This window comes from Notolepis coatsorum (genome assembly GCF_963971535.1).
Source record: "Notolepis coatsorum genome assembly, chromosome: 1".
NCBI classification, from domain to species: Eukaryota; Metazoa; Chordata; class Actinopteri; order Aulopiformes; family Paralepididae; genus Notolepis; species Notolepis coatsorum.
The window spans coordinates 185585496-185609901 of record NC_140165.1 but is presented as its reverse complement, the minus strand read 5'-3'; the positions used below and the strand labels follow the sequence as shown (position 1 = coordinate 185609901).

Sequence of the window (24406 nt, the reverse complement as noted above, 5' to 3'; positions counted from 1 at the left end):
ACCCACCCACCCCCTCCTAATGTACAGTCCCCTCCCCATCATATGTATATACTCTGTCAGGATCTAGGGGTAACAGTACTGTATATTTGAATACCGTTTATGTCACAAATGTATCAGTACTAAATACCTATATGTCCCTATGCCATAAATGTCATGTATGTTGTGTATGTCATAAATGTCTATATGAATTGAAAATGGGGGACCCTGATGGAAACAAGACAAACGTCTTTTGTGTGTATTGAGCCGTACTGTATTACCCATTCTGCAATCTGTTAAATAAAGTTCTCATTCATTCATTCATTCATTCATTCAGACCTATTATATTTATATCTGAACTACATCGACTCTTTAGACTAGAGTGTTTAGAAATTATGGGAGGCGCATGTCTGCCGCCTCGCTCCTCCATTTATGCTTAGCTCTCTAACGTTTCCCTCTTGTGTTCACATCTGTTTGGTTGAGCAACAAGAGCGCAGCGCGGAACGGGAGCAGCCACTCATTGATGCCTTGGAATAACGCCGCTATGGAAACACCTCCGATTTGGCTCGATTTGGATTTAAGAAAAAAACATTGCGTAAATTAGCCACAAAGAGGCAATCGTTTGTAAACAGGACTGTTCATTCTTCCATATCCTTTTTGGACCGTCAGTAAACCGAGAGGAGTAGCGCCTGCAACTGCAACACACATTAAACTTCAGTGCGGAGGAGATGAGCGCATTCGCTGCATTGTCATAATCAAGAACTGTTTTCACTCCAAATCCAAACGCTTAAAGGTGTTTGTGGGGAAATCACAAGTGCTTTTATTCACTTTTATACTCTGACCTGCGCAAATGCTGGAATGGCTTGTGGTCGTCTGTATTGTGATCCTGGTGGCCGTCATTTGGCCAGGCTACAAATATTTTGCCACCGAGAGCCCATCGGACGCACTGTTGCAGAGACTCAGAATTTCACGGCAGCAAACGAATGAGAGGATTGGGGAGAGACGGCTCTCCGAACGAGGAACCGACGACGATACCCAAACAGTCTCAGGTGCGCAAGAAGCCCCCGCCGTCGCGCTGACATGCAAGCGCTCAGCGCTGGCCAACTATCTGATCAAACACTGTGGGACGTTCAGTAATTACTCGCCGTGCGTGGGGTGGACCTGGCGGACGAGCGCCTTTCTTCAGACCGTGTATGACGCGTGCTGGCCCTTCCACTGTCCGGTCCAGTTCGTGCGGGACAACCTGCAGCTGAGCGACGACGGCCTAATAGCGTTGGACTGGGCGGTCGCGCTCGCCGGCGCGTCTTATCACAAGAGGAGGAGGAGGACCTCCAGTCACTCCACCAGCCCCGTTCTCATCATCATCCCCAACTCTTTCGGGAAGATAACTAGAAATGTGCTAAAGGTAAGCCATTCCAATGTACAGTTTATTCGTCAAATGTATAGCCTAATATACAAACAAATTTAGACTATTTTTCTATCACAAACAGTACTGTATTTGTAAATCTGGTATGTCATAAATGTCTAGATGTAGCAGTACTGTCTATCTGTATGAGTGTATGTATGTCATATATGTTAAGATTAATTGAAAATGGGGGACCCTGATGTAAACAAGACGAAAGTCTTTCTCTGGTCTGCTGGTTTGGGGCCAACCACGTATGTTTGGGAGCCGACTCTTGAAGGCCAACCACCACGTATACGTGTTTAGCTCGTTTTTGCTTTTATTCCATTTGAATATCCTACTCAATGTCACAGAGCTGTATTTTGGCTGGAGGCATATTGGGACTCGGAAAGTGCTAGGGCTGACCTTCGATTTCTTTTGGAATTCGAAGCTTCGGGCCGAGATTTGATTTTAATTCGAAGCTTCGAAAAAAATAAATAAAAAATGTTTTTCTTCTTTTAAAATTGTTTTATGTTGTGGGACTTGTACAGCACTTTGTTCAACTTTGTCAGTGCTGTAAAGTTTAAACCTTCTAAAATCTTAGACAAACGAAACACCTTGCTTTCATGAAATATTGTAAGCCGTCATTTGAGGCTTTATAAAAGCAGCACAATGAACACAAATCTGTCAGTGCCGAGTCCGACCTCATCTTAAATAACAAACTGCATTGCTTGTTGTAATTAACAAAGAGAGGCAGAGTTGATTTAGCAAAAAAAAAGAAAAAGAATATTCATATTACATTTTTAAATTTGTTTCTTATATATAATCGAATTTTCTTTTCATATTCGAATCCCATGCCCATCGAACGAAGCTTCGAAGTATTTAAGACAGCCCTAGAAAGTGCAGTACCTGGCCAGATCCTGGTATTGGCGCTGTCTCGAGAATGCAGTTTCCCCTTGAAAGGAATATAGCATGAGCCAATGGACTGGGAAATTCTTTTTGGAATCCAACCGGACTTCAATTTCAGCCTGATCGGGCCTTGTTCTCATAGCCATCCACCCGGTCAGTGTATGTTGTTGTAATAACGAATGCCGTTATTGGTAATCAATAATCAGAAACGACTTCCCCCGCCCCCCCCCCCCCCTTTCATGCATTCATGGTGGAACATGATACCGATCATATGCATTTAGATTTTTAACTCTAGCTTGTGTAGGGCCGAAACGCCAATCGATTTAACGTTATTAGCTTAGCGCCCTATAACTAGCCTTGCAGGAATTATCCCAGACCATTCCGATATAACGTTCATATTCACGACACTATAAAACGGGAACGTATTGATGATTTTCTTTTTCTTTATGGCATATTGAAGGGAAGGTTTATACTGTCAATTGACAATGGACACATAGCAATAATATAAAATATAGATTTAGCTCTACAAACAACCTCACGCACAGTGAAAAGTTGTAATGAAAAGCTGGCGCTCTATTGGGGCCCATCTAATCTAAATGGCCCCGAATGTGTTAACAATTGTGTGTGTTGAGCTGTACTGTATTGTACCCATTCTGCAATCTGTTAATACAATTTTCAATCAATCAATCAAAGTATCACGTTACACCATGGCTCCTCCGTGCTCCATATGGGCTACTGTAGGTGTAGCCTATACATACTCTATTTAATACTGCAGCCTCACATCAACGCACTTGTCATGAAGGTGATCCTACTGTGTGGTTATGGTCATTAATCATTACGCTATAATTTCCACAATTTACCTTTACAAGAGACAGGAAAACAAACAAATCCACATTTTAAAACAATCATGTTATTTAATCTATTTACATTTTAATAAACAAATTAATTCATATTTAATATTACAATTAGCCTTTTTTACTTCTTAACCCATTCTCTGCCACGCTTATATCCATCAATGTTTGATCTCTGCCACCACTTTAAGTCTATGGAGATGTTCACCTTCTTTGCAGGGCTATAACTTTTTAAATTGTATTGCTAAATTGACATTACTATGGCCCATTCAACATCGATTATCTATCGTTCAGGATGTAGGAACGTTTTACTTTTTCATTCACACATTCATACGAAAATACCGTCTAGAGTATTGAAGGAGAATGGGCTTCTTAAAGGAAAAGCAGACGAAGCTGGTCTTAATCACGTATCAATTGAAAGTTTATTCAACTTAAAGCATTGGTTTGAGAATACAGAATTGATATAGAACAGAACAGGAGTAAACAGAAGTAATACAGAACCAGATGGATATGAAACCCCGGCGCCGGTCAGAAAGGAGGAAGGAGAAGAAGAGACAGGTCCCTCCTCGTATAGTGACCTTTTTTGTATTTTATTTTTTTATTCTTTTTTAAAACAAACATATAAACAAACATGACAACACACGATAAGATATACAAGCATTAATTGTCAGGGCACATCCAATGAGATCACATTTTGGTTAGTTGTTTTATATAAGATATACCCATAATACCTGTTATCTAAAAAAAAAACCCTACATACATATGCTCAGCTCGAACCCCCCCCTCCCGGACCCCACCTTGAGAAGTACCTCCACTATCCCTCGCACCTAACCAGACACTACCATTATAAGCTAGCTTTTATTCTCTCCACCACTTCTAACCACATTGACATTTTGGATTCATTGAGACCCAGAATTCTTGCTGTAGATATTTCATGGTAAATTACATCGAGATATGTAAGAAACCAAACTTTACGGCACATTTTTTCCGGTTGAAACCAGCGTGATGCGATCAGCTTTTTGGCTACTGTGATACCCGATAAAACCAATCTCTTTAGCTGTGGATTCACTGCAAACTCAAAAACATCATTCAACAGCAATACCGAGGGGTGTACAGGTATATTCCAAGATACGAGTTTTGATATTTGTTGGGTCACATCTTTCCAGAATGCCTTAACTGGTGAGCAGTCCCAATACATGTGCATAAATGTCCCTTCGTCCCCATTTGTACATTGGGTGCATTTGGAATCTTGTTTGAGCCCCATTCGGCACAGTCTTATAGGAGTCAAGTATGTCCTGTGAATATAGTTAAGATTGATTTGTTGATGATCCGGGTTCCTTGATGTAAGTCGGACATTTGCCCAGGCTCCTTGCCAATCAAAGTCATTTTCCAGGTCTGGTATATCCCTCCTCCAGACAGAGTCAAGTTGGAGGGTTTCATACGAGGACGTTAGTAATTGATGATAAAATTCTGAAACAAAACCTCTCGATGTCTCTCTTGAGTAGAAGAATTTGTGGTATCTGTGGTGTTCAATTGGTCTGTCTAATGGAACACCGTGAGACTTCAAACATAGCTCTAACTGTTTGTGAAAAAGCCATGTGGACTTGGTGAGATTAAATTTTTTGCGTATTTCTTTATCACTACAAAAACCCTGTTTGTTAAAAATATCCCCTAATGAGTGTATGCCTTGCTCTTCCCATATAGGAAATCTTATAGGTCGTTTTCCAATTAAGAGAGCATTGTTATTGAATAAGGGAGTATGGTTGTGCCATTCTTGTGGGTTAGGATTTTTTTTTTGTGATTCACGCCATATCCGGATCGCATGAGTAATTATGGGGCCAAATTTTCGTTCACAGTGCTTGATTGGTAGTTTAGTGTATGCTATGTCCTTCAGTCTATGTGGGGCTACTATGTTTTCTTCTATTTTCCTCCAAGATGCTAATGCTTGGGAGTCAAACCATGTTGTCAATGGACTTAATGAGTACGCCTTAAAATATAGGAAAAAATCTGGAAATGCCATGCCACCATCTGCTTTATTTCTCTGTGCGGTGGATCTTTTTATACGTGGTGGTTTGTTATTCCAAATAAATTTGTATGTGGAGGAGTGTAATCTTTTCCAGTAACCCTCTGGAGGGGGTAACGGTAGCATTGAACAGAAGAAGTTGATTTTAGGTAGTACATCCATCTTAACTATTGATATCCGTGCTTGTACTGTGTTCTTAAGTTTTGCCCATCTATCAAGGTCGTCTTTGATTTTGTTTTGGATTTTTGTGTAGTTGTGCTTCACCGTTTGTCTTATGGTAGGGAATATTTCCACTCCCAAGCATCTGAAATGTTTTACCATCGGTATCTGTCCTGGGAGGGTTGTATCTTTTTTTGCAGGGGTGTTAAGTGGAAGGAAAGCCGACTTCGGCCAATTTATCTTAAATCCCGATAAATCACCAAAGTCCTCAATCAACTTGAGCAGATGAGGCAATGTGGTGTTGGGGTTTTTCATGAACAATATTACATCGTCCGCATATAAACAAATTTTTTGTTGTGTGCCCTTGATTACGATAGGTTCTATGGATTGGGATTGTCTTATATATTGTGCTAACGGCTCTAATGATAGATTGAACAGACCGGGACTAAGAGGACAACCCTGTCTGGCAGAGCGTGATACCGGAAATATTTCAGATATGATTGTGCCTGTTATAATCATGGCCGATGGGTCTTTGTATAATACTTTAATCATATCGATGAATCCTTTTCCTAACCCCATCCTTTCTAGCACTGCCCACAGATACGACCATTCCAGCCTGTCAAAGGCCTTCATAGCATCCAGGGACAGTATCGCCTTAGGTATGGTGTCCTCTTTGTCGGCATCAAGTACGTGCAGTATACGTCTTATGTTCTCAGTGATCAAGCGGCCTCCTATGAAGCCAGTTTGGTCCGGGTGAACTAAAGACGTCATATGCTTTTGTAATCTGATGGCTAATACCTTAGAGTACAGTTTGATATCTGTTCCGAGGAGGCTTACAGGTCTATAACTACCGCACTCGTTGGGGTCTTTGTCTTTTTTAAGGAGGACTGTTATGAGTGCAATATTGTCGGTTTTATGGAAGTTCCCCTCCTTGACTGAGTATAAGATCATATTTAGTAATAAGGGGCCAATTATGTCCCAACAAGAAAGGTACATTTCTGATGGGAAACCGTCTCTTCCTGGAGCCTTACCACTTTTCATTGCGGTTATGGCCATCTTGAGTTCCTCTAGTGTGATCGGTATTTCTAACTGTTTAGCGTCATCCTCTGAAAGTTTAGGGAGAATAATTTGATTAAGAAATGTGTCCATTTTGTTTTGATCGAAGGTCATTTCTGATTTATATAAATCGGAGTAGAATACTTTGAATGTATCGTTTATTTTTACCGGATCTGTTACAAGTACTTGTTGTGCTCTAATGGTAGTTATATCTGCAAATGTTGCATTAATTCTTAATCGCATGGCTAATAGGTGGCTGGGTTTGGAACCATGGGAGTACTGCTGTTGTCTTGTGCTGCGTATTTGTATTTCCGATTGTTGTCTGTATATGTCATTGATCTCTATTTTTAGTACGTTAACTTGATTTTCTAGTCGAGTTGAGTTGTTGTATTTCAGAGAATTAAATAACGTTGAGTAAAGCGTTTCCAGCTCATCCAGTTTTGTGTTTTGATTCTTGCGCATTTTGGAGGAAAAGCTATCCGTGAAGTCTTTGATCATTCCCTTTACCGACATCCATATTATTCTGGGGTCTTGCACCGAGTTTGCATTCTCCCGTTGGAATACTATAAGAGCTTCTTTGAGTTGTGTAATGAATTCCTTGTTGTTAAGCAGCAACGAGTTAAATCGCCATCTTGGGGCTCGGGAGGATAGTATACCAAATGTACCTTTAAGGAGTAAATAACAGTGATCTGATAGTGCGTTGGGTATCATTTCCACTTCATAATTATCAAATAGTCTCTGTGATGCAAAGACATAATCTATTCTGGATAGTGTCTTATGTCTCGCAGATCGACAAGAGTACTTTCGGGTCGTGGGGTTAAGTAACCGCCATAAGTCCTTTACACCTGTAATCTTTGACCAATCCTTTAATGCCTTCGATGAATTCTTTTGTTCGCTGGAAAAGGCGAGGTAAGATTTGTCTATCCTTGGGTTCCAGATGGCATTAAAATCCGCTCCTATTATAAATGAGTAATCGGGAATGTCTAACATTGCATTGGTTAGTGTAGTGAAGAAATCTTCTTCGTACAAATTTGGGGCGTATACCGCTATCAACGCTATTTTCCTGTTCTTATGTTCAATCTTAGCTATAGTTATCCGACCTTCTACATCAGACCATACTCCCTTTAGTACAATATTCAACTTACGTTTAACGACTATTGCTACACCCCGAGTTCTCGTACCAATAGAGGAGTGACTGATATTATGGTATATGTTGTCCGCTAATTTACCTATGTCTTTCCCTAGAATGTGTGTTTCGCTTAGCAGAGCAATGTCCACATGTTCTTTTTTCATCAGTGTGAGCACGCTTTTGCGTTTAAGTTGGTTATTTATTCCCCCGGTGTTCCATATCATTATATTCAAACTAGCCATAGTCTATACATGTTGCATTGTAATTTTTGGTAATGCTTCTAGAGTGCGAGGCAATACTAGATATACATCCCACTAGTGAGGTCCCGTTGAGAGCCGAGCTTAAAAACATACATATATACAAATAAAAATCCCCTACCCTTCCCTCCCACCGAGAGTCGTACAGGATTGTGTTCCATGAACACAACCTTTGCGTATGACTCTCTCCCTTGCACCACCGGATATCCCAGAATGATCCAATTATCCTTAACATTCCTATGTATACCATAGGATCTAACACTCTAAATTCTACCATAAGTAGAATGTCGACTGTGGCTTGGCCACTTACCCGTAAAAAATTAATAAATAAAAATTTAAATGAGATAAACTAAAAATAAAGACCAAAAATAAGCTTCAATTGTCATGCCTTAATCACTTACATTTTATATGAACTTGTAATTTATAGTAATTTATAGTAACCCATGAATAATATGAAGGTATTGAACTGAAGAGAGAGCCTCAATAAATCAGAGAGAGCGGATGAAAAAGAAAGAAAAAAAAAACAAGTAAAAGGAAGAGAACATTAACTTAGATCTTAAAAGAGCATTGCTATGCTTAAACATCTAAAGTATTAATTGGAGAAGTAGTGAAATTATTTCCCATTAATAAAAAACAATTTTTAAATACGTATATGCAGCATTTCCCCCGACCGGGGTGGGCGATGATCGTTGTGTAGAGTGATCTTTCAGCCGGCCGGCTATGATGGCTCTGTGGTTTTGCATCTAGATAGCTGTTGATTATTCCCCCGAGGGGCTTCTGGTAGAATGAATGACCACGTATTGCTGATATTCCAGAATGCTCCATATATCAAAGAATGCTTCGATGTTCTAGATTATTCCAATATGTCATTTTTACATTGTCTGAATGTTCCAGTATGTTCTGGAGTGTTCCAATCTTAAATCCAATATGTCCGCAATAATATACACGTCGGGGAAAGCTTTCAAAAACTCTGAGCACGTAGGTCTCTCTGTCCCAAATCCTCGATTATTAAAGGTTGTACTATATGGTGACCTTGCATAACTGAGATTTAAAAGGCCATTTATACACTAATCTGCTCCTGTTCAGACAGGAATTTGGCTGCCTCTTCAGGCGATTTGAGGAGAACTTTTGCTCCTTGTTTGTCGACGGCGCGAAGTATTGCAGGGTATATTAGTAGGGGTCTGTATTTCCCCAGGTATAGTTGAGACATCACCGTCTTGAACTTGGCACGCAGTTCCACTACATCACGACAATAATCTTCAAAGCAGTGTATTGGTACCTCCATGTGTTTCAGATTGCCTTTCATCCTGCGAATTCCACGCATAATCATTTCTATTATTCTGACTTGGCGCAGTACAACTAATATCACTCTGGGCTTAGCGTTGCTGTCACTGGAGCGGGGTCCCAATCTGAAGCACTCATCCACCTCCGGTATTTTAGGAAGGATTCCTGTTCCCAAGATTTTCTGTAATTCTGTGGCAAACTCTTCAGGGTTTTCACATCTCACTGATTCGTCCAGACCGACAATGCGAATATTCAGCCTGCGTTTTTGATATTCCATCTCGAATATTTTGGCTTTCTGTTCTTTATTGATTCGCGTGAGCTCCTCCGTTATTTCGCTGAGCTCCGTCTTGATTTCATTGTAGTTCCCCTTCATCTCGGCAGTTAGGTTAACTGTGTTAGCCTCTACTTCCTTGTAGATGTGAGTGAATTTGATTTCGTGGGCTTCCACTACTTTCTCCAGAGCCTCGGTGCGTTTATTCTGTGCGTCGGCGTCCGCTCTCAGCGCATCAATTTTGCCTTCAATAGATTCTTTAATAGCATCTACTTTTTGAGTTATTATCTTCTGTGATTCTGTGATCATTTCCTCCATTCTCTTCTCTGTGATCATTACCTCCATTCTCTTCTCCATTGTCTTCCCCATTTCCTCCATTTTCCGGATGATATGTTCGGTATCTGCGGAGGTCTTTGATGGGGTTGAACTTGAAGCGGCCTCTGTCGAGTCAATACTTTCTGCTGTCCGCTGTACGTATCCTGGGTCCCGCGGCGGGACCTCTTCGACTGGTTTTTGGTCTTTCCTTGGGTCTTTCCTTGATGGCATCTCGATTCTTTTGGTCAATATAGTTAGTTGATAGTCTCAGTTGATATATGCGTCAAGTTTTAAACGCATTAATGGTATATAATTATGATTTTAAAACGAAAAAAAAAATAACGGGTGAGCAGCTGTGTCACATGCGACCTACTCCATTCTACAGCTAAACCGATCCCGTATAGTGACCTTTATAGACATCCTAGAACAGTTGATCACATGACAGCATGACAGGCTTCTCCCTAAAATCATACCATATGAGTATCCATCCTGACCTGTCACTATGCCTTTGTTTGGTGTAGACAAACACAGCCCTTCACAGAAGCCTGTCAAAGTTAATATTTTACAGAATACTGTGGAAGGGCTGAGATCGCAATGATGTAATTCTGATCTAATTATCATATAGAACTATACATTTTCCACAACATTCCCCCTGTTGGGGCTGCCACCAGTCCCACCTATAGACAACTAAGAAAATGTAAATGTAGTAATTTGAGTAAAAGTTAAAAATAAAAATAAAAAATAAATTATAATAATAATAAATTAAAAAATTTAAATTAAATAAATTTGACCCCAACTAAGAACTTCCTGGAATAGAGTATTATCCTAAAAAAGAAAGAAAAGAAATACATAGCATAACCTCACTACCATCCTACTTCCACATTTCCATCTTGCTCCCGCCATCTTTTATGACTTATAGCCATAAACACTCTGTCCCACCAAGGATCTGTCCCTGGTGGGCTCATAGACACTTACTGAATCTTTCTACACTTCCAGCAGTCTGCTGAAACACTTTCCTTTACCGACTTTGCTCCTCCCTTCACTTACCGTGCACCGAGACACACGTTGTTGATTGAGAGTGAACATCACCACATCAGACTAATTCACAGACCCACCAATATGTGCATGTTCGTATCAAGAACGAATATCTCAGAACCTACAATTGTGTTAAGAAACTTCCCGCCTCATCACATTTATTATATAGATTATTATATCTATAGGAGAAAAAAATTTAAACTCTGTGTGAGAAGGGTAAAACTCAACTCATTGTAATCTTGTCGGTAATTCCCACTTCCAACCCACTCTGATTACCTATGGTGTATGACTGAATACATTTCCTGAGTCTAACCATGGTTCAGCCAACATTCAATACACTGGGTTATGCCAAAAGAAAAAAGGGTCATAGAAACATAGTTATCTTATATGAATGCAACGACAACAACCGTGAACACATTATAATCGCCTGACTATAACAACACTTTTTATTAATGTCCCACTCCGTCTCTCGTCCAGTCCACCGTCCACGACTCAGCCTGCCATCTTCTTGCCATGCGCTTTCCTGATGCCCCCCATCCCAGTACCAACCAGGCTCGAATCCTGCCTAGCTTCTGAGATAGGATGAGACCGGGCGTGTCCAGGTTGTTATGGCCGTAAGCCAGTCCTCTGTAAGCGAGAAAAGTCTGTTGGGATCTTCATCCTTCAGCTCCGGGAACCCCCTGCGACGTCCACTGTCTTTCCAGCACGTCTCAGCATGGCCCAATGCAACCTCCCAAGAGGAAAGTTCAATTCAATTAGAATTTCCCACAATATCTAAATTTGGTTCCTAACCAACACCCATGACAGACAATATTTGACCAGCATCTTCCCCCATTTACTATACCAATACAAACAGTAGTTTTATCAAAACCCCCCAAATGTAGTGCGTTGTCCATATGCCCAGACTATTGTCCTAATGACTTACCCACCAATAATAGTATAACAGATCTTTGAAGCAATCACTTGAATATGTGCTCTGTGTTTTGTTGTTTGGTTTTTGTTTGCTTCTTCGTTTTGTTATGTTGAATACATATTAATGTATGTATGTATTCTGTAAACTGTGGACCCCCTTGAAAACGAGATGGTTCATCTCAAGGGGTAATTCCAAATAAAGAATTTCAATATATACATGGCACTAAGACCTCTGGATGTATAATTAATAGCTCTCAACATGCTCACAGCATGTGTTTATTCAATCAGTGTCACAGGGCTCCCAATTATCTTGGCATCATGATAATGGGAATTATGCTCGATTCTGGACTACATCCCTGTGAATGATTCATTAATATTTTTTGAAATGGCTATATTAGATTATACAATGCATTTGAAAGAAGAATATTGACCCAAAACTCTTCAAATTGTATATTCCCCGGAACCCATCCAAAACACATGAATTTCACAACTGGCAGATAATGTATATACAGGAATTTGTGGATACTGCCAGTGGAGGCTTTACATATATTATGCACACATTGGATGTAATTTCCTCATATTGCCCCCACAGTACCTGCTAACATCTGCCCACTTCCCCATACTGACTCCATCATATTCCTATATCAGAGCTGTCATGACCATCCTTATCAGTCCTCAGACTGGAGTACCACAAGGCTGTGTTCTCTGCTCATTCGTGTACATTAATGACTTAATTAGTCACCAGGACTATTGCAAAATGATCAATTTGTGGATAATGTGGCCCTGATTGGTCCTCTTTTCGAGGACTAAGACTAGTTATAGAGCTGTAATTGACCACCTTTTAACTGATGCTTCTCAAAACTCATCGATTTCTAATACCGAAAATATGGTTATTTCATCCTTGCATCATGGTGCCATTGAAGATCATGCAGTATCACATTTTATAACATCATATTTATTAGGCATATGTCTTGTTTGCCTTTACTGGTTTGTTCATATCTAGGCTTTTGTTGCTCTTTTGTGCAAAATAACTCCCCTCGAGGAACAAATACATTTACATCTCCTCATTTACATACATAGTGATATGTTCATGTGGTGAACATGCTAGCAAAGTTGCCCTAAATGGGTTGGCACAGGTGTTATTGCATTGCACTTAGCTTCAAGGTGCTGGCCTTCGTGTCAACGGCAGATGACTCGAACTTCCGTCCATCTCATTCCCCCTGTTGGGGCCCCTCAGAACCTCCACAGTCTCTGTCTCCTCCCTTCTGCTTGTCCTGCTCCATCTTCCTGACAGGCTGACACAGAACAAATATGCTTATACCATTGGCTTACACCCCACAGGGTAATCTTATTGACCAATAACTCTTATAACAACAACTGCCCTTGTCTCTGTCTTGAAACGTCCGTTGGCGATGCTGAGTCGTGGTTCCTGTGGCCTGGACTGTCATCAGAGCAGGTTGCATCACTGGCCTCCATACTTTTATGTCACTCACTCCTCCAAAAGGTTGACAGAATGACAGTCATTAAAAATCAATCAAGACTCAAGAGGTTATGTCCTAGTGACTCATTCTGGGCTTGCTTTGCAATTGCTCATGCAAAAGTCCTTTGCAGCGCGGACCTTAAGCTGCGATGCTGTGTTAAATTAGCGTTTTTGTTAGTTTGCTGGGATAACTTATAGCAAGTAGCAAGCATTTTAGTAAGCATTTACATTTTAGTTTATTTGTTTGCACTGGTTTTTCTTGGTCCTAGCATGACCCATTTCCTAATTATTACTAATTCCTATGGGGTACCCCTCTTTACAGTGTTTCCAGCTCTGTACAACCTGTGAAGTAAGACATGGTTAATAATTTACAGATGCCAGAATAATCTCTGCTTTCTCCCCCGCCCATCAACTCATTGGGAGAAAACAATTAACTTCACATGGCCCATTCATTCCGTCTGTCATGGTCAGTCAAATACACTTTTGTCAGTCTTATTAATTAATTAATCACACTCCTGGTCATCTCTGGTTCACCTGAAATAGATATAAACAGTAGTTAATCAAATGTTCCATATTCCTTCCGCCTCACCTACTGTATATTCATAACATTATCCATTCACATTCTCCCCCCCCCACAAAATGACCCGATCAATAAGTCAAATTGTGTAATGTGACAAGTCCTTCTAACGCTTCTGATCCCAATTTGGAAAATCGACTCCCCCCAACACACCCTCATCAAACTAACTGCATATGGATTCAGAACTACAGCTAGATAAAAACTATCTATGTAATAGACAGCAATGTATTGTGTTCAATGGTACCCTGTGGTACAACTCTAGGAATGAATGAATGACCTTTATTTATATAGCACCCTTCACAGCACGAATGCACAGGGTGCTTTACACTACAGCCTAATATAAAAACACAATAAAACAAAATCAGAAATAAATGACAACAGACAGCCGTTAAAAACAGTGAAACCAGATAGAAAAAGTAGAATAAAAGAATTTGGATAAAATCATGAGTCACTAATTAAAACACAACTAGGAACAGCGAGGACAAGAAGAAATGCCTATGTGTGACCAAAAACCTGTCTGAACAAATGTGTTTTCAGTTGTTTTCTAAAAGAGTTTTCAGAGGGGGCCATTCACCGGTCCAGGGGGAGAGCGTTCCAGAGCCTTGGTGCTGTCACCTCGAAGGCTCGAACACCCCTTGTTTTCAGCCTGGACCTGGGGACCACCAGGAGGTGCTTAACCCCGACAGTGTGGAATTCCACAGGGAAACTACCTGCGTCATTTTTACAAATGCTTTGCCATGGGTATTTAGAAACTTAGTGTCCACTTGGGTGTCTGAAAACAGGCTGAAGTTAAACATTCTCAAAAACAAAACGCCTAATATTGGGATCCAAGCATGCTATAAGAAAAACGTGAAGCCAAATATATCCTTAGACGGAACAGCCATTGAGCAAGTTAGTTCTTTTTCACCTTGACTACTGTCCAGCCGTCTGGTCTAACACCTCAAGATAAGAGCTCAATAAAATCCAGCTCACTCAGAACAGAGCGGCCCGTCTGGCCCTGAACTGCTCAATGAGAAACGGTGTGGAGGTAATGCACACCAAGCTGTCGTTGTTTGAAGGTGGAAGACAGACTGGATTGCAGCCTGATCTTGTTCATGAGGAATATATATTGCAAGAGAACCTATCTGTTTGTCCTCACAGCTAACATGTACCTGATGTGTACCTGATGTATAACACTAGGCATGCCTATAGGGAAACGGTCACACTGCTACTACCAAAACTCAATGCAGCCAAGAAAACTGTGTTATATAGAGCCATGTCATATTGGAATAACTGCCAGTACCAGTAAGATAAGTTTTTAAAAATAATCTGAAAAAAGCATTTGAGAGAACTAAATTATCTTACATTAAAGAAAAACACAGATACCGTAGTCCACACTGTAAAGATATGACTGTCCATATATATACACCGGTCCTGTGTGCCAACCCCTGTCCACTGCCGAAAAGGACAGCTGATGCTATACTGCTATACTGACGCTATAATGCTATACACCCCTCCCCCTGTTGACAGGGTGAAAAAGGGTATCTTAAAATCAGGCCGGGACGGAACTTACTACAGAAGTCATGCTTTTAGGGTGCAAAATGTACCGTCGTTCATAACTGACATTATGCCCATACTGCAAAAAAAATAAATAAAAACAAACGTTCTTTCACAGGATATTCTTTTTTTTTTTTTAAACTTTGGCCATTCCCCTGGCTCTTTTATGTGTTTATCACATTTATACTGGTCAAGGATGACCGACAGAAACAGGCTGAAAGGGTTCAGATGGGGGGGAAGACACTCTGGGAAAGGCACGGCTGCAGTCGGGATTCGAACTCGCTAAGCCCCAGATCCGTGACGAGCACGGTTGTCCACGGCGCTGAAATAGCGCTTGCGGTACGTGGTGAGCTACTGGAGCTCCCCCCTTTCACGGGATATTCACTGTATTATTCTCCAGATTACTTTAGTTTTTCTACTTTAAGTGTAAAAGCCGTACAAATACAGTAAATTACCTTCTATCAAAATATTAACCATTACATAAAGGTTGTAATCTGTAAATGTAATTGATTTTACTGTAACTTGACCATACGCATTTGTCAATCATTGATGCCAGACATTCCGCCTTCATGCGCTCTGCATCTGTCAACAAGTTCTCAACCAGTCAATCAATCATTCATGAGCCAAGTTTTCTGCCAGTTAGTGGGAGGGGGGGTTCCCATTCTGGTCAAATGTGCCAATACCACGTTGCACTTTGCTAGAACATATACGTTGACGTGTCTGTGCCTCGTGAAGGCCACTCGTCCGATCCAAAAATAGAGTTGCCCTTTAATGTTTCTTTAAATATATATTTTACTAAATAATCTCATCTACCTATGTCAACACAGTCCCCCCAAACCACTGAATACTATAAGGCTTGGTATTTCTAGTATTTTTGTTGATCGGCCCTTTAATACAAATATATATATAGAGAGAGAGAGAGAGAGAGAGAGCCCTTCTGTTACTTCTGTGCTCCCCCCTTGGACGCTGGCCTGCCATAATCAGAACCAGATCGATAAATCGACCTACACTCAAACTGTCTGTGACCCGTCCCTCCACAGTTCCAACAGTGGTCATGGGAAAATGGTTGACCCCTCCTCGTATCCCATGAACCAGACTGCCTATTTGGTATCTGTGGCCTCACATGGGCACCGGGCCCTTGCTGTCGCCCAAAGTCGGAAACAGGTTGGTAAAGCGCTCCACAGACAGATTCCCTATGCCCTTGCTTCCCGCAGTTCCAACAGTGGAAATGGGAAAATGGTTGACCCCTCCCTTTTCCCTGTGTACCCTGCGAGCCATAGGTCATCTGTCGCCTGGGGGCCTGAGACCGTGGATTATTCATCATTGGTGGCCGACCAGCTACGTAGTTGTGAATAATAGCATTATCACACGGGCAAAGGCCAGAGGCGCCCCTGGGAGGCAAACCTATGTCACAATTCCCAGCGCGCTTCTGCCAGTGTTCAATTATTAACAGAATCAAATCCCCTAAAATTGGTTTCAACACTTTGACCCTTTTAACCTCCTTCCAGTTAAGAGTACCCTCCTCCCGTTCGGATGCACTGCTTGCCCTACTCAGATGCACCTCTCCCCAAACAAGTTTAGGAGGTGCAAAGTGTGGGGAAACCGGCTTTTCAGGGCCGCATTGCCTCCTACACCGGACCCCCTCTCACCCAACAGGGATACAGGCCTCCACTTCCAGGCTAAGCTCTCCTCTCATGAACAGAAGAAGTCCCCTTATTTTACCTTCAGGTGCAGTTTTAGGCTGGGTCCCTTTCCAATCTTAGGAGAGACAATCCAGATTCCTCTGAATTGACACCCCTCATCCTTCTGCTTCCCAGTGGTTCTTTTCAAACCTGCTGATCACAGAAGCACAACTCGCCTACTAACGCATTCGGTTTCGGCTTACTGTGGCCTGACTGTACATTGAGCCCGACGCATTTATGCCCATACTGTCAAGTCACCTCACAGTCCCACTTCCTGCGTTTCTGTGACTATAAGCAGGGTCATAATGCTCATCGGACCGACCGGTGATGCAGTCGATAGAGATCTCATAGTCCATCATCAAGTCAGGACCCCAAGCGGCTGAGGTCCGTAGTACCTCTCAGCCACTCAGTTTTGAAACCTACGGTCTGCTCCCCATCCCACTTGCTATGGGTATGGAAACTTTGACCGTTTTCACCAGCCTGGCCTGTTCAAGTTCAAGTTCTTTAATAGTTGTCATACAGAAGTACAGAATACTTTCATACAAAATGCTTCTTACTGTTACGCTCCAGAGACTGTGCTAGACAAGATAGTATCAAATAACATAATATAGCATGTAATTAGGTCACAGTGTTCGGTATAGACATATGTACAATGTTCTGAGTTACCATATAATATACAATACTATGCAGTGTACTAATGTACAGTACTATCTAGTGCAAAGCAGAAATGGGATGAGGTACAATTTTAGGTACAATTTACAGTAAGGTGTACGAGTTGTAGTGCAATCCTTCATCAATAAATATAAAGTGTGGGGAGTGGGTGCTACAGTGTGTTTGTTTAAAGTGGGTGTGTGCTATAAAGTGTGTGGAGTGGGTGCTACAGTGTGTTTGTTTAAAGTGAGTGTGTGCGTGTGGATGTGTGTGCTATGTGCGTTTGGTGGTTGTTGTTGTGTAGTGTTCATTCATTGTTCGTTTAGCAGCCTGATGGCCTGGGGATAGAAGCTTCTTCTGAGTCTTTCTGTGCTCGCCTTGAGACTCCGGTATCGCTTGCCTGACCGCAGCAGTTCAAAGAGGCAGTTGTTCGGGTGACTGGAGTCTTTAATGATTCTCTTAGCCTTGCCCTTGCAACGCTTGTTGTAAATGTTCTGGAGGGTGGGGAGCCCCCCTCCAATTGTGCGTTCGGCTGAACGTGTCACTCTTTGTAGTCTGCTTCGGTCTTGTGCAGTGCTATTCCCAAACCAGGAGGTGATGTTGCCGGTCAAGATGCTCTCTATTGTACATGAGTAGAAGTTCTTAAGGATCTTCTGACTGACTTGGAACTTCCTTAGGCGCCTGAGGAAGTAGAGGCGTTGTCATGCCTTCTTCACAACACTGTCAATGTGTGTGGTCCATGTCAAGTCCTCGGATATGTAGGCTCCGAGGTACTTAAAGCTGTTGACTCTCTCAACCGGTGCCCCGTCGATGCTGAGGGGGCTGTAGTCCTTGACCCCCGACCTCCTGAAGTCCACAATCATCTCCTTTGTTTTGCTGACGTTCAGGGAGAGGCTGTTTTCCTGGCACCATCCCGCCAGGACCTTGACCTCTTCCAGGTAGGCCCTCTCGTCGTTGGCAGAGATCAGGCCCACCACCACTGTGTCGTCAGCTAATTTGGTGCACTGCCCCACTTCTAGGTTTGGACCGTCGTCCACCTACCACCCAGTGCCCACATATACATTACATGCGACGTTACCTGGGCCGACTAGACGGTAACACAGTAAGATGTTGGTCATCTTGCCAGACACGAGGGCCTTCAGTATCTCCCTTGCTTACTATAGTTTGTGTTTAACGTGCCCAGGGAATCTTCCGATTCCACCGCCGCCTGTTATGGTCCTGGAGTAGAGGTTCGGGGAGCCTACCCCCTCCCTACTCCATAAACACCACATCTACAAATTCAGCAGCCACCTTGTCTGGTTCCTGCCGCACCTGCATGCGCTCGTCCCAGCGGACACCTATTGAAATAATTAGATCTCTCAACAAAGGGTTAAATTCAGTCAACATGTCCTCTGCCGTGAACTTAGCCGCCATCTTGTTTATTTCAGCTGGTGGGCCGGCCCTATTCAGCTCAAACAGTTATGACAAGTTTGTGTGTGTGTGTGCGTGTGTGTGTGTAGTCACTACTATATTTGTGTTGTATCAGTTCCTTGTGTGTATGTTGTTATCAACGTATGGTGCGAACTTGTGTGTGTCTGTGTTGCCTGTGTTGTCTATGTATGTGTATATGTGTGTGGTTGTGTAGTTCTGCTGTGCGTGTGTCTGTGTTGTATTAGTTCTTTGTGTGTATTGTTGTTATCAATGTATGGTGCGAACTTGTGTGTGTCTGTGTTGTATCAGTTCTTTATGTGTGTGTGTGTGTCACTGTGGTTCAGCCACCAGGTGTCACTGAGACCCAGTTAGCACCCGACCTCTAACTTACAAACAAAGCAAACAAAAAACTTCTGTTCAGCAGAAGTCCTGTCAATTATTGGCCCGACTTATCACAATATGGTTGGACTTTACCGCTTTGAGCAAACACAAGTTTTGAAATTGGCAGAACGCCCAGAATTTTGGCGGTGCTGGGGTTAATGATTACAGAAGCGCCGGAAGGTCGCTGGTTCGATTCCTGCCGCTAAAGTGCCCTTGTGCAAAGCACTTGACCCCCAATTGATCCAGTGGAGTTGCTCAGTGACCAACGGTGTCAGACTGTGGTTGTACTGGGCAGCTCCCAGGTGTGAATGGAAAAATATCAAATGTCTTCAAGAATATATCTCAATGTAACTATATCCTATTGGGGTGTATAACAGGGGTCCTTTTAAGCAATGTACAATTATTTAATACAGCAGAGAGCAGGGGCTTGCTCTTTTCCAACCCTGTTCTTTTAAGAACAGATTACCTTTTGTCGTCTTGAAGTTCGACTTTGCTGAGTGGATGGTGGAGTCAATCCAGGTTTTGTCTTTTCAGACAAACAGAGGAGAGAGGATAGCCACGTTGTTTATTTCACATAATTTATCAAGATCACATTGCGTCTCTCATATCATAGCCCAAATTGGCTCAGTCTACTGTACTTGTAACAATGTACACCGGTAGTTTAAGATATGTACTAACGATCGCAGACTGCTTCTAAATAGTCTCAACAATAAAGTTTACAGACAATCCATCATGATTGGTCTGCCATTATCACACAATATCACACAATATATAAGATCACAGTCTGTTCTAACAAACCAAACTGCCGTGTATTAAAGTTTACAGACAATCCATGATGATTGGTCTGCCATTATCACACAATAAAAAGGTCTGACTGCTTCTAAATAGCCCGTCTCAACAATATAGATACGATCACAGTCTGTTCTAGCAAACCAAACTCAGTGTATTAAAGTTTACAGACAATCCATGATGATTGGTCTGCCATTATGGTCATAAAGTTTACAGACAATCCATCATGATTGGTCTGCCATTATCACACAATATAAGATCACAGTCTGTTCTAACAAACCAAACTGCCGTGTATTAAAGTTTACAGACAATCCATGATGATTGGTCTGCCATTATCACACAATAAAAGATCACAGTCTGTTCTAACAAACCAAACTGCCGTGTATTAAAGTTTACAGACAATCCATGATGATTGGTCTGCCATTAGAAGAGAGAAATGGCGGGGGGGTGTTAGAGAGTAAAGGTTTAGCGAGGGCAGTAGAGGGAAAGAGAGAGAGACCAGTAGAAATAGAAGGATATACAGAAAAAGAAAGCAACGCTCAAACCAAGAATCAGATCAATTGCCTTTCAAATGTAAAATTTTGCCTTTAAAGGATACATTTTTAGTGCCAGCCTCCATCGTCTCCATTCTTTACGTGTTCTCTTAGCTGCTATACTGAGCTAGTCAGCCGGCCAGGCTCAGCCGCTCTCTCGCGGAATTTCTCAGCAGACAATTTCTTCTAAAAGCCAAGCGCTTACCTAGGGTTGTCGACGTGTCTGACCATTTTTCCACAAGAGAGTTCACCGCGAGCCGGACCGGCCCAGGAGCCCAGGAACAGCCAGGTCAAGGGTCACCAATATGAAGGAGAATGGGCTTCTTAAAGGAAAAGCAGACGAAGCTGGTCTTAATCACGTATCAATTGAAAGTTTATTCAACTTAAAGCATTGGTTTGAGAATACAGAATTGATATAGAACAGAACAGGAGTAAACAGAAGTAATACAGAACCAGATGGATATGAAACCCCGGCGCCGGTCAGAAAGGAGGAAGGAGAAGAAGAGACAGGTCCCTCCTCGTATAGTGACCTTTATAGACATCCTAGAACAGTTGATCACATGACAGCATGACAGGCTTAAACAGGCGTACCTTCTCCCTAAAATCATACCATATGAGTATCCATCCTGACCTGTCACTATGCCTTTGTTTGGTGTAGACAAACACAGCCCTTCACAGAAGCCTGTCAAAGTTAATATTTTACAGAATACTGTGGAAGGGCTGAGATCGCAATGATGTAATTCTGATCTAATTATCATATAGAACTATACATTTTCCACAACAGTATAAATATGTTTTTATCGTTTTCTGCAGTATTTCCCAGAACGTGAGATATAGGCACAAATGCTTATAATATATTAGATAATATTATTAGATCATCAAATGCAGTTTGATACTGATCGACGCTATATTAAAAATTTCAACTGTACATGGTCCTAAACGTTATGACTGATCATGCGCGGGTGAACGGAGGGGGGGGGGGGGGTCGTTTATAATTCCGTGATAGTCGTTAAATGCTTCATGTAGTATGGGTGATATATGGATCAGAGCAGTTTGTATGGTTAATAATAAAGAAAAACGCTGAAACTCACGGCAGCTTCCTCGTAGCGTTGGGCGATGAGAGTGGAGCAAACAGATCCCAGTTATGTGATGTGGATCGATGCGATCCAGTTCCGGTTTGTATAATACTAATATACGCCCAAATGATGTTGATTATTGAGTTATGGCAACGATCCATATCCACGGTGTGTGTCTTGAGTCCAGGGACGATAAACGAGTGGCCGGACGGAATTAGGGGATGGACCGAGCTGCAACGGGCATTTCCGGTGTGGCAACTCGCCGATCAGCCACCAGGTGGCAGTATTGAAGCGTTGCAGAGTTGTGCTGAGTCCCGCAGCATCTGACAAGGGTCCGTGAATGAAATATGAATACCATGACGAAAATATGAAATATTATCAGAATAACGTCGTACGCCGTGATCTGGCAGAATTTTGCATGAACTTGAAACCCGTCTTAAGCCGTTTCCGGCGGAGAAAGGGTTAAACAGCTAGCTAGCCCCACCTGTTTGTTTACATTGATAATGTTTGTAAACATCTAAGTAAAACAGAGTATATTTTCTGATTTACACTGGGTTAAGTTTGGATTGGAAGTAAAATTTAAAATAAGAAAAGGGCCACACTACAACATTATATGATAGTATAACTGATCAAATAAATGATTAAAGGGATAGTTGCCATTTTTGGAACCCTATATTAGTATTATTAACTCATTCCCTGCCAACACCGATTTAATACGTGTTTGTCCACTAATCGTTGAATGTATATATATATGTGTATACAGGGCCGCCTCAGGGGGTGTGCGAGCAGTGCGGTCGCACAGGGCCTCGCGGGAAGGGGGGCCTCGCAAAAAAAAAAATAAAAAAAAATAAAAAAAAAATATTTTTTATTTATTTATTTTTTTTTTTTTTTTTGCGAGGCCCCCCTTCCCGCGAGGCCCTTTTTCATCACAGACCTAAAATCTAGTTTTGCTTATATGCTTATATATTTCACATTAGACACGTTTGTAGAATGTGTCTGACTTGTTCCTGGGTCTGCAGACATACTCACTATTGGAGCTCAGCCTCTGGGGCTCTGCAGCAGACATACTATTGGTTTCAACGAAGGGAGTGGTTACTTATATGATCATCATGTGTAGTACGCCGGCGTGGGTCAGCTGCGTTTGACTATTTCGCGCGTGCAGCTTTTGACTATTATGCTTAGCCAGCATAAGACAAGACGAAGAAAGAGGTCGGTCATTATCAGTCGGTCGGTCACCAAGGAACGTTGACGAAAGGCCTCTCGCTGGCGGGACAAATGGCCGGAGCCTTGTCATGGTATAGCCATGATGATGTCGGCTAGTAGCTAGCTTAGCTAAAGGCTAACTAGCGTTAGCTAACCTAGAGACAGCGCATACAGCCAAGATGAAGAGGATGGTCGTTTGGCAGATGAACTTCGTCAACTCCACGCGGTTGTCTCCATCCTCTTGGACGTTTGGTGAGTTTTTAACCTATTCTATTAACTCTATTCTATTCCCGCCGTGGACATCTCTCTCTCTCTCTCTCTGGAGCTAAACTGGCCGACTAGCTGTTGTAGTACTACTAGTAGCTAACGGTGTGTGGCCTGGTGTCGGCACCTGTATGTAGCCGCATAGCTTGCTTCTGCGTTAGCTAATGGTTAGCGATAGCCTGGTTGAGCTAACTGTTAGCCAGTTAGCTGTTTAGCTACGACGTTAGCTGCCGGCTGCGCTCGGCTGGGAACGTTCGTTTGATGCTATCAGTTAGCCTTGAGTTAGCTGTTAGCTTGTGCTACGACCATTGACATTAGCCGTGAGAATAGCAGGGGGTTATTTTTGGTCCCGCCAGCGAGAGGCCTTTCGTCAACGTGGAGACCTGTGTTGCGGCCTTTCGCCCTGCATTCCTTTTTTTTTTTTTTTTTTTTTTTTTTTTTGCACTACCTATCTTTGTGAGAGTGGCTTCTCAGGGTTCCAGACAACATCATAACATGATGATCCCATAGCACATTTTGGACATTGAAAACATTGTTCCCCTGCAGGAGATGATGATCAGACTAGACACACAATACATTACACACGCACTCCTCTCACTCACACACAGCGATCAGAGTAAGATACACACATACACACTCCTCTCACTCACACACAGCGATCAGAGTAAGACACACACACATACACACTCCTCTCACTCACACACATCGATCAGAGTAAGACACACACACATTCACACTCCTCTCTCTCACACACAGCGATCAGAGTAAGACACACACACATTCACACTCCTCTCACTCACACAGCGATCAGAGTAAGACACACACACATACACAAATTACACAGTACACACCTCTCACTCACACAGCGATCAGAGTAAGACACACACACAAATTACACAGTACACACACTCCTCTCACTCACACAGCGATCAGAGTAAGACACACACACATACACACACACACGGACTCCTCTCACACACAGCAAACAAAAGTTATTTAAAGTACACTTCCACTTTAATTTGTATTATTTAATTTATTTATCTTGTTATGAGTGATTGCTGTATTGTTCTTCAAATACATTTTCATTTAAAGTGGCTTAAAGATCCAAATTCAAATGTTTCATGAGTCATTATTTTAATTTGCTATGGGATCATCATGTTATGATGTTGTTGTTTGGTCCTGACAAGAGTCTCAAAGTCTGGGGTGATGGTAGACAAGCAACTCTGAGGTCATGCTCAATGTCCAATCTGTTCCTCTGCTCTGTCT

At 42.0% G+C, this 24406-nt stretch overlaps 1 protein-coding gene across 1 annotated transcript in view; it reads left to right on the top strand.

The window, feature by feature from the left end:
- Positions 1–826: 826 nt before the first annotated feature.
- Positions 827–24406, top strand: part of abhd15a (abhydrolase domain containing 15a) — a gene marked incomplete at both ends in the record, with an annotated part of 167086 nt that continues 143506 nt past the window's right edge. The window contains one exon of the mRNA XM_084325917.1: positions 827–1381. Coding sequence (XP_084182043.1) covers positions 827–1381 — 555 coding nt within the window. The remainder of the gene's footprint in view (positions 1382–24406) is intronic.